Source organism: Tauraco erythrolophus, chromosome 22 (assembly GCF_009769465.1).
Source record: "Tauraco erythrolophus isolate bTauEry1 chromosome 22, bTauEry1.pri, whole genome shotgun sequence".
Taxonomy (NCBI): Eukaryota; Metazoa; Chordata; class Aves; order Musophagiformes; family Musophagidae; genus Tauraco; species Tauraco erythrolophus.
Window position 1 is genome coordinate 247,288 of NC_141486.1, and position 15,635 is coordinate 262,922.

Here is a 15,635-nt window from a genome sequence, read left to right on the forward strand (position 1 = left end):
AGCCTGGGGACAGCAGGGTTCCTGCCTGCAGGTGCAGGACACCGGGGGACACTTTGGGATCGTGTGAGGAAGCAAGTGGGGGGAAGGCCATGATCCAGGTGGGTGGGAAGGAACTGTCGGGACAAGGAGGGGAGAAGGGCCAGTGTCTGCCAGCAGCCAGCCATGCCCTGCACCGACTGGCGTGGTCCGTCCTGTCCTCTCACCTGTCCCCTTCCTCAGCCCTCCCCTGGCGAGGACTCTCGCACGTATGTCTGGGGGGGGGGTGTGGATGTGGCACCCACAATGGGACACGGGTTCCAGGGACCCTTATGCCCAGGTGACAGTGGCTAGGGGGGTGGGGGCACCTCCTGAGCAGTGGCAGAGCTCAGTGCCAGAGGGACCCACCCCACACACACCTGTACATCCCCCGGCATGATTCACCTCAGCCTGCTGGAGAGGTGAGCAGGATGAGGCCATGGGTGCCGTCTGCGTTTGCACGAGTGCTGAGCACGTCTGCCTGCCACTCCCACGGATGGTGGGGTACACATGTGCCTGCTGGGAGCCCACAACCAGCCCCATCACCGGTCGGACACGGGGGCAGCTGGACCCTGCCCAGCATGGGAGGCAGAGGTGGGTGGGTGGCACTGGTAGGGTGCTGGCCCCGGGCAGGGGGACGCTCAGCTCCCCGGGGCATTGGGCCAGTGACTCCATGCCTGCTCCCACCCTCTGCCACACCAGTGGATGGGAGCAGAGGGCCGCAAGGAGGACGAGCCCGGTCAGGCACCGCGCAGCGCGAGCACCAGGCGGCCGCACCAGCGCAGACGCACCGTTCCCACGCTGCCAGGCCAAGAGCCCAGCGAGCCCCATGGGATGCAGCAAGAGCAAACAGCCCAGCCTGGCACCGCAGTCCCACCGCGCTCTCCCTCTGGCCAGCACCAGCCAGGAGATGCGCTGAAGCCAGGGTTACCCGGCTGCGGGCACTGCGCCACGGACTTTGGCAGGACAGCCCCATCAGCGTCCCCAGGACACGGCAGCGTGCATGACCCAACCACTGAGCTGGGTGCTCCCGCGGGGGCAGCCAGGCCAGGCTGAGGCAGCTCTCTATGTCCATCACCACCACCCAAATTCCACTCCATCCCTCCTGCCTGCTCCCAGAAATGCCTCAAAGCCCACGGCCACCGCCTTCGGCCAGCACCACGTGGCACAGGGGCAGCCAGTGCCGGGCAGCCCCCACCCGCAGACCCCCAAGCTGGCAACCCCAGCAGTGCCATGTCAACATGCCACGTCAGCCCCTGTCCCTGTAGCCTGGCACCCGTGAGGGGATTTACCAACTCCAATGCAGGTGAAGTGGCACCACGCACAGCCCACAGCCTCCAAAACCACCGTCCTGCACCCACCAGAGCTCGCAACACAGGCTGCCTGAGCTCCCTGGGGAGGACGGCGAGCTGCTGCCCGCTCCCTGCCAGCCTCTCCTGCAGGTCCCAGCAGCAGCAGGTGCCAGCCCACAGGAGCCCCAAGGGGTGGGGCTCAGCTCCTGGAGAATCAACACCCCAACTTTTCCAACAGCATTTTAAGGCTGGTGGAAATATCTTGAACTTTTTGATGGCTCCAGATTTTAATCATCACTAAATACCCACTTACTTGCCCATAGCTGGGAAGTGCAGGCAAGTGAATCCCTGTCTCTGGTCACATTTTTCCTCAGTGCAAGTCATGCCTGTCACCTCTTATCCTGCTGCCATGTGCCCCCAACAGGGCACATCCCCACCCCTCACACCCTGCCCTGCGGCCCTGGCATGGCAGCCTGGGGACTTGCCTCGGGGAAGCTGGAGGAGGAGGAAATCTCTGTTGGGGTTTGCCAACACCTCTCCTGAGCCTGGTCCCGCCGTGCCAGAACTAGGAGCCCAGGGAGAACAGAGCACGGTTCTCCCCTGTGCCAGCCCCGCAGTGCTGTCAGCTGGGCACCAGCATGCCAGGCTGAGGGGGACATGCCATCAGTAGTGTCCTGTTCCAGGGCCACACAGCAGCATTCCTACCCTGGCACATGGCCACCTGCTCCACGGGCCACTGTGGCCAGCAATTGCTCTGCAACAGGTGCCCCCATGGCCACGCTGTGAGCAGGGATTCAGAGGCACACCACCTAGCACTGCCACGCTGGCACTACCCTGCCAAGCCCACGCGTGCCCCCCCGCCTCCCCCGCGCCAGCTGCAAACAGCGCCGGGGCAAAGGGCACCCTGAGCCGTGACAGCACCAGCCCGATCTATTCCCACTGCAGGATCCAGCACCGGCCCCCCCAGTGCTGGCAGCAGGACTGGCCGTGCGTCCGTGGGCGCGGGGAGCCCTGCACCCCGGGGATGCCGTGCCCCAGCACAGGCGCTGCTGCAGCAGGGCCCCACCAGGCGGGTGAGCCCCCCAGTACTGCCAATTTCAGCCTTTCTTATTTCGGAGGCATCAGGATCCCCCCAGCTCCACTCCCACGGGAGGAAGGGGCAGATCCGCCAGGACAGCTCCTTCGCACGGTGGGAGTTTCCCGACCCTTGGCCAAGGAACGGAAGGTACAAACCCCACGTACGCAGGGTGACGCGGCCACGCTGCTGTCCAGCTCTCCCTTGCCCCACGTGCCCCCATCCCAGGGCCCGCAGCACGGGAGCCCCACCGACATCGCACCCGGAGTCTCCGCTCCCACGCGCTGTTCCTCGTTTCCGAGCCCAAACCACCACCGCTTCCCCAGGGCCACACAAAACCCCACTGGGCACTTCCATCACCGGCACCTCCAAGCTGGGAACTCCAGCTGCAGTCGCCTTCCTGTCCCAAACACGTGGGCAGAGGGAGCCACGGCGAAGGGGGCCGAACACCCTGAACTGTGCCCACAGTAACTTTTGGGAGATCACCTGTTCATTTTACATCCCACGCAGGTTTAAACCAGCCACCCAAAGTCATCAGCAAGCCCAGCCCTTAAGATACACACAGCTGAGCTCACTCCTCATCCCAGCAGAGCCAAGGCGATGCCAATGATGGCACAGCCTGCACCGCCCAGGGCTGCCACCGACACCCTGGGGACTGCCCGTCCTTGGGCACCCACAGCCCCAGCCTCCCTCCACCGAAGCTGTTGATGCTGTTCTGCTCAGACCCTCCTCACCCCAGGGCTGTTGCCTGAATTTCTGCCCTGGGAAGAATAAAATCCCAGCCAAGCCCCAGAGCAGTCTCCAAGCTCAGCCACGCCAGGCAAAGTCCAACGCTCCCACAGGGTGGGCACGAGACTTTACAGACGCGCCACAGGACACTGCCTGGCTGCCACCCTCGCCAGGCTGCAGGTGAGTTCGTCTGGTGACAAAAGAGGTCATGGAAGTGGGTGACGTGGTGCTGTGGGTCAGGAGCTCACCTCTCTCGAAGGCCACTCGCTCACGCAGCCTCCCCGTACCCCCTACCGCTGCATCCTCGAGCAGACCCAGCAAGGCCTCCCCGAGCGCCTGCAGACAAAGTCCCGAACCCACCGCTGTGCCTCGCTGCAAATGCTGGTGCCACGATGATGGGAATCCCCCACCCAGCACCACCAGCATTCAGGGGCAGCACAGGGGACTGGCCCCAGCCTCTGGGTGCCAGCCCAGTGCCCTCAGCCAAACAGGAGGTACCTGCTCCCTATCCCATCTCGCAGCACTGGTGCCGCTGCTCGGCATGTCAACAGGAGGAAAGCGCATCACGGTGAGGCACCTACCCCAGGGCAGCACCCCGCGGCATGCAGCTGTGCCAACAGGCAGCTGCTGGCAGGGCCAGGGCAGGGCACACACCACACTCCCTCTGTGAGGCTGGGAGAAGCCCAGCAATCCCCAATTCTGACCCCTCCTGGGGTGAACCCCCCGCAGGGGAGGGGTCTCGTGCTTATTCCCGTCCCTGCTCCAGTCCACCCAGCCTCTGCCTGCCACAGCAGGATCAGCCCAGTGCGATACAGAACTGGTTTTGCTGAGTGAAACATCCAACTCTGGATGGGGCAGGGGCAGACCTGAGCTCAGGGTCCCACCCACGGCGAGCAGGGCACGGGCTGCCCAGGCTGGGTCCGGCACAGGGCCTGACTCTACCCGGGCCAGCCAGCACTGGCACTCTGCTCTCAGGCTGCTGGGAGAGGGCAGTGCTCCCCCAGGAGCGGGCAGGACGATGGCACTCATGCAGACGGGGAGCGTGAGGTGACTGCGGGACTCGTACGCAGCAGAAGCACGAGGAAGTAGGTGACACGCACAGGGCACAGATGTCCTCAGGGTGTGACTGCCCCAGGAGCTGCACCAAAGCCATCCATGAGCACCCGCGGCACTGGGGCAGCTCTTGCCCAGCACATGGCTGGTTCTCGGCATGCCCCATCCATATGGGACATCGCTGGGTTGGTGAGGAGGTGCTGGTCCTTCCCCTGCCACCCAGCAAGCAGGGCACTCCAGTGACAATCCCTGCATGGGAGTGACCGGGCCTGGGCTCCTCGTCCTCCTCCCACAGCTTGCTGCGCTGCGCCCCTACGCTGCCCATGGGGCTGGGGAGGGGCAGGGAGAAACGGGTCCCCAAAAGCCACGTGCACCCCCAGTCTGTAACCCCATCAGCCACAGTGGCCAGCTCCGGGTCAGTAGCCAAGGGCCAGCAGATACCAGGGCACAGCTGTGCCAGCTGGCTCACCCTCCTGGGCATGGGTCCGTGGCACACTGGCACCAGGCAGCCCCTTGCCGTGGCCATGCAGCTCTGCTCAGGGTAAGGAGCAGGGATGACTCAGCCAAAGAGCATCATGCCCTCCACTCACTTGGGGGGCACCAGGGCTGCCCGTGCAGTGGGCACCTGGCTGCAGCACAGGCCTTAGCCCAGCCCTGCCCGTGCCCTCCCCTGCCCCTGTCCCAAATGGTCTCTGGTGCTCCTGCCACCGGGGCAGAGAAGGGCCTGATGCTGGCGGGGGGAAAGCAGGCAGGATGCGGCCTGCAGGATATTTGGGAGGGGGAAGAGGAGAGAGCATCTCCAGCTCGGGAGCAGCAGTTCGCTACCCTCCCCCACCCTCTAAAAATAACCAGCTCCCTCAGCGCCCAGCACCCATCCCCCTGCCTGCACCGCTGCCCGGGGTCCCTCCCCGCGGGGGGAACGGGGGTCCCTCCGGCCCGTCTGGAAGCATTTGCCAGGGAAGCCCCGCTCAGGAACGGCCAGGGCAGGGCCCCACCGGATTCCCGACTCCAGCGGGGAAGGTGCCATCCTGCCTCCTCTGCCACCCCGGGAACCCCACGTTCCCAGCCTCCCCCCCAAGGAAGCAGGAGCAGCCCCTCTCCCGCGCACGGAGGGGGGGCAGCTCTGACCCACATCTGATTTGGAAACCTATTTATAGCCTGCGGGTGCCGTGGGAACGCTCTGCCAGCCCGGGGGGGCGGCCCCGGGGCCCAGGGGCAGGCTGGCAGGTGCCCGGGGCATGCGGGGCACGAGGGCCGTGGCGGGGACGGAGATGCTGCACAGCGCGGAGACGGCACCGAGCCCGGGGCCGCGGAGGGGAGCGGGGCGGGCCGGACCCAACTGTTGCTGCCCCACGAGGGGACCCGCCGGGCCGGGCCGGGGCAGGGGCACCGACGGGGCGTTCCGCGGCCGCTCCGGGGGCTCACGCCCCGCAGCCCCCCGAGAGCGGACACCGCCCGGCCCGCACCGGCCACCCCACGCACCGCCCGGCCCCGGGGAGCAGGGTGGGCACCCAGGGGAGACGCCGACCCCGGGGATGAGGGGGGCCCCGGCTCCGCACCCCGCCCGCGGCCCCCGCGGCTCCCCCCCGGCCCACGCAGCGGCCCCGCGGAGCCTCCCCCGCTCGGCGGCCTTGCGGTTTCCCCGCCGGCGGCTGCAGCTGGCCGGGGCTGCAGGGGAGCTCCAGCCCCCGCGGGACCCCCCCGCCGCCCCCGCGCTCACCGGGCTGCGCCGCTTCAGCGTCACGTTCTTCCAGAGCAGGAGATGGAGCTGGTGCAGGAACCCCATGGCCGGGCCGGGCCCAGCCCCCCCGCAGGGGCTCCCCCCGCGCGGCTCCGCGGATCACCCGCCGCCCACCGCCATGCCCCGCCGGGCCGCCGCCGCCTTTGTCCGCAGCACGCTGGGAGGGAACGGGCCGCGCTCCGGCTGCAGCCCCGGCCCGGTCCGGCCCGGCCTTGCGCAGCACCAGCACCACCCCCGGCCGCCCGCCTGCCGCCGCCCCTTAAAGGCACCGCCGGGCCCCGCCGCTCCGTCCGCACCGGCACGGCCCTGCCCGGCGCGGAGCCGCGGGGCGGCTTTGCCGGGCCCGGAGGGCACCGTCCCGCGAGGGCCCGCGGGGATGTGCCGCCAGGCGGGCGCTGGCCGGTGGATCCCGCTTCTCCCGGGGAAACGGAGACACGGAGCCCCCGGGGCGCGGCGGGGGGGGGGCGGCCGCTGCGGCACCTGCGGCTGCCCGGGTATGGGCTGTCCAGAGCCGGAGGTGCCCGGGTATGGGCTGTCCGGAGCGGGAAGTGCCCGAGTATGGGCTGTCCGGAGCGGGGAGGTGCCCGGGTATGGGCTGTCCGGAGCGGGAGGTGCCCGGGTATGGGCTGTCCGGAGCGGGAGGTGCCCGGGTATGGGCTGTCCGGAGCGGGAGGTGCCCGGGTATGGGCTGTCCGGAGCGGGGTTCCTGCGCCAGGGCGGTTCGAGGTCGGGGAAACCCTCGGTCCCCAGGAACTGCCCCTGGAGCGGCCCCTGCTCCTCTGCAAGGCAGAGGCAGAGAGGTCACCCCCCGCCCCGAGCCTCTGCTCCGTCCTGGCCCCTCCAGGACAGACCTGCTTCAGGGGAAACCATCGCTGCGAGGTCTGCGGGTGAGGGTGGCAGCGCTGTCCCCACACGCTGCCTGCCCTTCTCAGGCCCCTCCTGCCCAGCCGATGCCATGGACAAGTGGTGGGGTGTCTGTATGTGTTCTTGGAGGGGACAAACCTGCCTGCAACAAGCTGTACCCCCAGCCCAGCTGTGGCTCCAAGGCTGGGAAGGATGCCCTCAGCAGCAGCAAGCAATGAACCAGCCCAGCTCTCTGTCTGTCTGTCCTTCCTTCTATCCTTCTTCCCATCAATCCATCCATCCATCCTTCTATCCCTCCCTCCCTCCTTCCCTCCCTCTTTCCTTCCATTCCTCTGGTTCTCTTCATTCACCTGTCCCTCCCTCCCCCGCAGCTGTCCGGAGCCCCCCTCTCTGTCACCCTCTCTCCTCTCCTGCACCTCTCTTTAACCATCTCCATCTCCACGCCGCTGTCAGGGCCAAGTGCAGCCAGAAGCTGTGAATAACTCGTTTGGCTGCCCCAGCCCCAAGTGGTGTTGCTAAGGGTGACTGCGTTTCGGGCAGCCTCTGCGGCAGCTGCCCGGGCACTAACAAAAGTTCCCCTTGTCCTGCCACAAAGCGCCGTTATTTCAAAAACTTCTGGGCGAAACGATGTGCAGAGGTGAGGGAGGAGAAGGGATGCCCAGGGGACGCAGTGGTGGAGAGGCACTGCGTTGCCCTGGCTCCATGCCCTGGGGAGGGCGGCTGTTTTGGAAGGGCTGCAGAGTGTGTGGGCAGGCGTGCGGGCAGCAGAGCTGCCTGGCACGGAAAGGAGCTGCCCAGGGCGTTGCCAGGGCTGGCTTAGTGCCTTTCCACCTGCACCCCGCCGGCACAAGGAACCTGGAGGCTGCTGTACTGGGATAACCCCAAGGTTTGCTGGTGTTTCTCTGGCTTTGAAATGCTGGAGAGATCTGGTGTCAAGGTTAACGCCGTGGGGCCCAGCTCCAGACCTCGCTCCAGCAGTGGCTTTTAGCTGGTCGTGGGGAAGGGGGGATGCACGCACCCTCGGCTGCTCCCAGGGGATCGCACGTGGGTTGTCCCCAGCCCACACTACAAACACCTCGAATAACCCTGCCCTGTGGCAGAGGGGTCCCCAGCTCGGAGGGGTGCAGCAGAGAGGGTCATGGGTGGGGCCATGGGCGACGTGGGCTCAAGCCCCAACCTGGGTCTTCTGCCTCCCTCCCTCCTGCTGCCCCTGGGGGGTCCTTGGTGAGCTTCATGGCTCCTCTTCTGCTTGGCATGGCCACGAAACCCTGCAAGGGTCCAGCAAGAAATAGACCCAGCAGCGTGCCACAGGGCAGCACAGCCCCAAGGACCCGGTGGCCCATCACCTCCATGGACCTGGGGCCCTGGGCACCTCTCTGGGGACCTCCTCACTGGGTGGCCAAGCTCCTCCATCTGTGTAGGGTCATCTGCAGATGGCAGCACCCACCCACACAAAGCTCCCTGCCCTGTGCTGGTGCCATCTGGCGTTACCCAATGGTCCCACCACCTGGCACTGGGTGCCAGGGGGCTTCTGCCCACCACACGGGCAGAGCTGGCCCAGCTCTCAGCCTGGCTTCAAGCCTCTGGCGCCACACTGCCATGTCCCTGGGCCATGGGGGTCAGGGTGTCTGGACCCACCAGCTGCACGTACCCACAGGGGCATCATCCCTGCTGCCAGGGTGTCCTGGGACAGCACCCGGGGGTGATGGCTACAAGTGCTGGGGAGAAGCTCCCTCCAGCTCCGCCATCCATCCTGCATCCCCTGAGGAAACCTCGTGGCCGATGCTGTCCCCAGTGCTGTTCTCTGTGGAGGGGGAGAGCCCTGTCCCGTGTGGCCCGGGACCCCAGGGCCATGCAGGGGGGGATGGGCACGGCAGCACTGCACAGCCGGTGGGGTTGGGGCAGGCCAGGCTGGGGCCAGTGCCCCACGGGCCACGCAGTGCCCGGTATCTGGGCTCTCAATCACGCAGGAGAAGAAATGCAGAAAGGGGCTAAGAAAAGATAACAGGAAACAGCGGACATGGCTGGGGAGGAAAAAACACCCAGCCCCAGAGCTGCAGTTGGCCTCCCAGGGCTCCCAGGGCGGCACTGAAACCGCAGAGCCCTGCTACACCCTGCCGCAGTGGCACGGCATGGTGCCCAGCCACTGCCCAGCCCCTCGCCTTGCCACCAGCACCGCTGTCATCCCGGCTCCCAGGATCCGGGCAGCCAGCAGGAGCAAGGGTGCAGTTGGGGCATGCAGACCCCAGGGGTGCTCAAACAGCCCAAAGACCCCCAGGAAGCAGTTTGGGGCCCTGCTGCCAACTGTATGTGCCCCTGCCAGCCCCTACTGCTGCCTCAGTTTCCCCATCTCTCTTCCAGTGCCAGGGCTTTGGGGGAGACTTGGTGCCCGGACAGCAACAGCAGCAAAGAAAATAACTGGGTATGTGGTCAGATCAGGGCAGGAGCATGTCACAGCCCGGGCACGGGAGGCAGCTCCTCTTGCAAACGCCACCAAGGCACACGTGTGCCCACTTCCCCTTTCGGCACAAAGTATCCCGGCCAGGGCAGGTGCCCGCGGCTTGGCAGCACTGAGGAGCTGCTGGTGCCTCTTTAGCTGACGGTTTCAAGATGAGTCAGTGGGAGCCAAAGTCAGGCTGGCATCCTGTTTTCAAGCAGGCTGCGGGTGGCAGACAGGAGGCACCTTGGCAAGACAGGGCAGGGCCCTGCCTGCACCCATCCCAGCACAGGCAGGGCATTCAGACCCCCAGCAAAGATCCAGCTCCTTCCCAGCACTCGCCAGGAGGGAATCACCCACAGCCCTGGGCGGCAGTGCCAGTCTGAGGCTCTGGGGCTGATGCCCCCCTCCATCCCCACCAGCTCAGCCATGGGCGGCAGCAGACATCTGGGAAAGGCCTGGTTCCGCGCTGAGCTGAATGGGCATCTCGCTGTTCATCTGCTCCTGGGTGATATCAGAGGGAGCTGCATGTGCCAGGGGTGCGCAGCCGGACCCAACAATCCTGCTTTCGATGATGATGATGATGATGATAATAGTAATAGTAATAATAAGTATGAGCTATTAGTGGTCTCAGTGAAGTGTGCTTTGGCACAAAGCTGCCAGCTGGCAGAGCTGCCCCACAGGCTCAGCATGGCCACACTGGGCAGCTTTACCCACTGCACAGCCACGGCTCCAGCAGGCAAACCGGGAAAGGGAACCTTGGAATACTGCAGCCTGGCGGGGGCACCAGGGCTCCGTCTGGTAGCTGGGACAGGAGAGGTGCTTGGCAGAAAGGAGCCACGATTTGGGCTCAGTTTCAAGCCTGGCACCTGGGAAACGTCTTTGGGGAACTGAAGTCCCACGTGGGGCCATGTGCACCTTCTCCAAGGAGCCGCAGCCCGGCTGGAGAGTGGCACAGGGGGATGGGGCAGGATGCTCAGGCACAGAGCTGTGAGCAGCACCTGCGCTGGGAGCCTTTCCCGGGGGTGCCAGGGCACTGCTGTGGGGCAGCACCTGCCATGGGGCGTGCACTGGGCAACAGCGTCTCACCCCAGCATGGGGCATGCACCCAGCTGGAGGGAATGCACCCAGCTGCATGCAGCACCTGCCATGGGGCAACCTTTCAGATATGAGGCATGCAGGAACCACAGGGCACCCACCCGGCCATGGGGCACCCACCCAGCCATGGGCATGCACCCACCGTTGTGGCACACACCCAGCCGTGGGTCACCGCTGCCCACGTGGCACAGGGGAAGTGGTGGGAATGGGCTGGGCTCGCCGTCACATGCAGCAGGAAGGCTGATGCGAAACTGCAGAAAGGAGGAAACCCTCGAGTGCCCCAGCCCAGCCTGGCAGCTGCCCGGGCAGACACACGGAGGCACCTCGCATGCTGCCACGCCAGCCTTTCCCTGGTAAGTCTGAACTCGGCGCCACTGCCCACCATGGGGAGAGAGACAGAGAAATGGGTTGGCTCCTGGCACTGCCAGAGCGGGGTGTCCCCTCTCAGAGCATCCTCAAAACGGGGACAGCATCCCCGCTGCCAGGGCCTGGTGGGCAGAGGGACCCGAAGCACCGATGTGCAGTGCACGGAGCCGGCAAAGCTTTCCCAATGCTTCCCACTTCGGATGCCAGGTTTTTCTGGAGCCCAAACTTCGCTGGTGTGCTCTAGCAGGACAGACGGGGCAGGACGAGGCAGGGAGCGATTTCGCGCAGCCACGCTGCAGCGGCTGGGCTGGCAGGGCAGAGCACCGCTGCCCAGGAGGCTCCGCAACCCTGGAGGAACCAGCCCAGCCCTGGCGGGCAGCGCGGCTCGGGCAGCCGGCAGATTTGCAGAGGTGACCTTGAAAGGGAAATGGCCTTCGGCGCTGGGCGGCGCGGGCAGCCCATAGGCGCCAGACCCCACGCCTGGGACTGGCACTCCCAGCTGGGCACCAGCCGGCAGCCGGGCCCCAGCCCGGCCAAGAGCCCCTCTCGCTGCCCCCACCACAGCTCTGTTCCCATCAGCGCCGCGGCGGAGGCCTGAGGCGAGAGGATGGGCACCGTGGTGGGGGCAAGCACCTCACGCTCGGCATTCCCATGTGCCCATGGGCTGAGCCCTGCCAGCGGCAGCCCCAAACGGTTCCCTGCCCGCTCTGCTCTCCCTGCCCTGCCTGTGGGGCACCAGCCATCTGTGACACCCCAGAAATAAAACATGAGTGTTTGGGGCACCGAGGCTGTGAGCTCCCATCCCGCTGGGGCTCCCTGTGCCCTGCATGGCTAGGGAGGGCACCCCGAGCCTGGGGAGGGCACCCCGAGCCTGAGCAGAGCCCTGCCAGGGCTGCGGGAGGATGCTGGGGTGACAGGGCACATCTTGGGCAGGACACTCCAGTCTGGCCTGGAGTGGGGTTTCGGACTCCCCAGCCACTCCCAGGGACACCCTGGTTGGCAGCGGGGGCCTCACCATGGGTTATTCAGGCAGAACCCGGGGTGTCCCCCCTCACCCTTTGGTGTGTGGCCCCATCCTGCAAACCACCAGGCACCTCTCTTCCGAGCCTGGCTGTGGCAAGGCTGGCTGCGTTTTGGGCTTGACCTGCCCTGGGCAAAGCACGAAGGGTGGAGCAGGACTGTGACTGTTTGTTAGGTGGGGAAACTGAGGCACGGAGCAAGTACCAAGGACTGCATCCCTCGTGCATGTAATGGGGAGTGATGCCAGGCAGTTGAGGTGGGGGGGCACATGGCTGCTGCCCATCAGCTCTGTACCTCCCTTCAGCAGCATCCCTGCTCACCCCAGAGATGGGGACTGCAGTACAGTGACACAAAAGCCACTGTGGGGTGCACAGAGGACCCTGGGGGAGGTGGCCAAGGGCCAGCAGAGGGGCTGAGGGTGACGCTGAGTCTCAGGTTTCATGGAGAAGCCCTTTCTCCATCTCCTACAGCCCCAGCACCTCCCCACCACCCCTTGACCCCGGCAAGCTGAGCTGATGGCCCTTAGTGGCTCCTCCTCTTCTCTCTCCCAGGTGTCAGCTCTGCCACCTGAGAAGGTGACAACCAGCGCAGCAGCATGGCCCGGGCACCCCTGCTGCCGTGCCTGCCTTGGGGCTGGCCCAGCATGAAGGCGGCGGTCACCACCGGGGTGTTTGTAACCACCCTCTGGAACCTGAGGTGCTTCCTCAACCCCTCTGAGGTCTCCGGAGAAGCCCCCAAGCACACTGAGCCGCTGATGGTCCTGGTGTGGGAATGGCCCTCGAAGCAGGTCCCCAACATCAGCGGGGACGTTTGCCGTGAGCTGTACGGCATCACGGGCTGCTGGCTCACCACGGAGCAGCAGCTCCTGGACCGGGCAGATGTGGTGGTGTTCCCCCATACCAGGCTCCAGCCTGGCAGGGACAGGCTGCCCAAGAAGAGGCGGCCGGGACAGAACTGGGTGTGGGTCTCCCTGGAGTCCCCCTCCAACACAAAAGCTCTAGCAGGATGGAACCAGACCTTCAACTGGGTGATGACCTACAGACGGGACTCGGACATCTTCATCCCCTACGGAAAGCTTGTGCCCAACCGGTCAGCCACCGTGAACATCCCCACGAAGACCAACTTGGTGTCCTGGGTGATCAGCAACTACCACAGGACTCAGAAAAGAGCTGAAGTCTACAAAAACCTCTCCAGGTACCTCCACGTGAACATATATGGGAAAGCAATCAAAAAGCCACTTTGCAAGGACTGCCTCTTGCCAACAACATCCAAGTCCAAGTTCTACCTGGCCTTCGAGAACTCCATCCACCAGGACTACATCACGGAGAAGCTCTGGAGGAACTCGCTGATGGCCGGAACCGTGCCCGTGGTGCTGGGGCCTCCCCGGGCCAACTATGAGCAGTTCGTTCCTGCAGACTCCTTCATTCACGTTGATGACTTTGGATCCCTGGCAGAGCTGGCCACCTTCCTGAAGACCATGAACTCCAGCCGCTACCGGCAGTTCTTTGCCTGGCAGAAGAGGTACAGCGTGAAGCTCTACACGGACTGGAGGGAGCGGATCTGCACCATCTGCACTGCCTACCCTAGCCTGCCCCGCGGCCGTGTCTATCGCGACCTGGAGAGCTGGTTCAGCACCTAGAGTGGGGCTGGTGTGTGCTGGGACCACTGGGGACGCAGCTGGGCAGAGGATATTGGGGTGGGGGGAGCGTGGGGCACCCTCTTACAGATCAGGATGTGGGTCAGGGAGGGATGTGGGAGCTCTGACCTCTCTGCTCAGTCCAACTGTTGCCACAGGGGGACCTTGAGCAACTCCACGTGACTTAATTTCCTGCGGAACGGGACTAAACCCCTGCCCCCAAGACCCAACATTGACCTACCTCGCCAGGGCGCTGGCAGGACGAGAAGGTGCTTTGGAAATAAATGACACTGCTACAAAGGCTCTGCCGGTGGTGCAGGGGCTGGGCAGGGCAGGGGGCTGGCGGGGGGCTCAGGGCTCCCCAACGATCGCTCCGTGTGTCCCCCAGCACCTTCTGCTGAGTGGCAAAGCCCGGGTGGCAGAGGCCTCATGGTGACATTTCTGGCTGGGGTGGAGGAACTGAGACTGGGCAGCCCGGGGCACCCAGTACCCCACAGCAGGAACGGAGAGCACGGCCTCTGCTCCACCACTTCCTGGCACAGCCCAGCAGCACCCGTTGCCCCCACTCTCAGCCGTGGTGTCACCACGCTGGTGAGGACCGCAGGACGCCGCGTGTTCTCGAGAGCAATCTCAGCCCGCTCAGTGCCAGGCCGAGTCAAAAGGACGCCGCGGTTTCTCGCTCCCCTGCCGACACGCTCGCCCTGCTGCGGCAGGAAGCCTGCGAGGTGGTGGCATCCGGAGCGTCCCAGTGAGCTCAAAGCACAGCTGGTCCCACGGGCACGCTGTGGCACCAGCAGCATGCTCTGTGTGCCCTCGGCACTGCCAAGCCCCTGCACGCCCTGCACCATGTATGCACCACGCACCCCAGGGATCCGCACTGCCAGCACCCTGCGGTGCTGGACCCTTTGCCATGCACCTGCTGCACTGTGGGCACCTGCACCATACGCATCCCCTGCACTGTGGGCACCCTGCACCATACGCATCCCCTGCACTGTGGGCACCTGCACCATACGCATCCCCTGCACTGTGGGCACCCTGCACCACAAACGCCCTCAGCACTGTGGGCACCCTGCATGGACAGCACCATGCACACACCCTGCACCATGGGCACCCTGCAGCACACACACCCTGCACCATGGGCACCCAGTACCACACACACCCTGCACCATGGGTACCCTGCACCCTGGGCACAGGCAATGCCCAGCCACCCATCTGGGATCAGTGGCAGATGTCGGAGTTGGGTGACAGGACCAGGGGGTGGCACACGACTGCTCCATCCCTGCCTTCCCTGAGCCCCTCTGCTCAAATCCATCAACCCCAAATACTAACGACCTGTTTTGTCACAGTTTTCTCCACTTTCCCTCACTGCAGCCCCAAAGCTGCCCAACCCCACTCTTGCCACCGCATCAGCTGCCTGCTGCCCTCAGCAGCGGGAACATCCCTGCCCCAGCCTGGCGCTTCGCTGCCACCCCAACCCCAGCAGCCGCTCACCCAGCCCAGCCCTCGCTGCGCTCTTCCGATTTCTGCTGTTTCTGATTTCTGGCTTGTTTCATCTTCTGGGTCAACTGAAGACGGAGCAGGAGGGGCTCCGAGCACCCACGGCTGCGGCAGCAGGATTTGGGGGCTGGCAGGGAGGACCCCACTGACCACCAGCCTCCAGCACCCCCAACCCACCCACCCCTAAAGTGCCAGGCAGAAAAAGGCACCAGCGGCTGATGGGGGGTGGCAGTTTCCAGCGGGTGCTGTGCCTGGCTGTGCCCCCACCCTGCAGGCAGGCAGGGATGTGATCCTGGGCACCCAGGCACTGGGGAGAAAGTGGGGACACAGGGCAAGCCAAGATACCGCCCCATGGTGGTGGTGTGCCCACAGCCCTTTGCAGGGTCCAGGGGTGCCCACAGGCAGCTGCTTGTGGTGACCCCCCTCCTGGGCAAACACTTCGTTTACTGGCAGCCGAGATGAAAAGGGGGGTTTTCAGAAGTTTCCTTGCTGGCATGGTCATTTCATTGCTTCTGCTCAGGGGAAAAAGCCCCTCCAGGGGCACAGGCTGGCAGCAAACCAGGCTGCTGAGGCCATGGTGGTCACAAGGTGTCATCCCCCAGACACTTGCTTCTCCTAGCTGGGCTGGCATCCCCCTTTCCCACCAGCTCAGCACCTGGTGCCCACCCAGACCTGCCTGGCTGGGCTGGCATCCCCCTGGCACGGCCTCGGCTGGACCATGGGCACCCAAGCATCCCTCACACACCAGTGAGGACAGCCCAGGCTTCAGGTACCTCTTCCCTGCCCACCCTGGGGGCTGGGAGCTGGGCAGC

General features: G+C 65.3%; 2 protein-coding genes across 4 annotated transcripts in view; one reads left to right on the plus strand and one right to left on the minus strand.

Moving 5' to 3' along the window:
* ABCA2 (ATP binding cassette subfamily A member 2) overlaps window positions 1–5,950 on the minus strand; it is a 32,942-nt gene extending 26,992 nt beyond the window's left edge. For all 3 annotated transcript variants that reach the window (XM_086625270.1, XM_086625269.1, XM_086625271.1), the window contains exon 1: window positions 5,885–5,950. In XM_086625270.1, coding sequence (XP_086481396.1) covers window positions 5,885–5,950 — 66 coding nt within the window. The remainder of the gene's footprint in view (window positions 1–5,884) is intronic.
* Window positions 5,951–12,285: 6,335 nt separating this feature from the next.
* On the plus strand, window positions 12,286–13,329 carry FUT7 (fucosyltransferase 7). The gene has a single exon (XM_009978128.2). It carries the CDS (start codon window positions 12,286–12,288, stop codon window positions 13,327–13,329), a length of 1,044 nt encoding a protein of 347 aa, XP_009976430.2.
* Window positions 13,330–15,635: the final 2,306 nt, after the last annotated feature.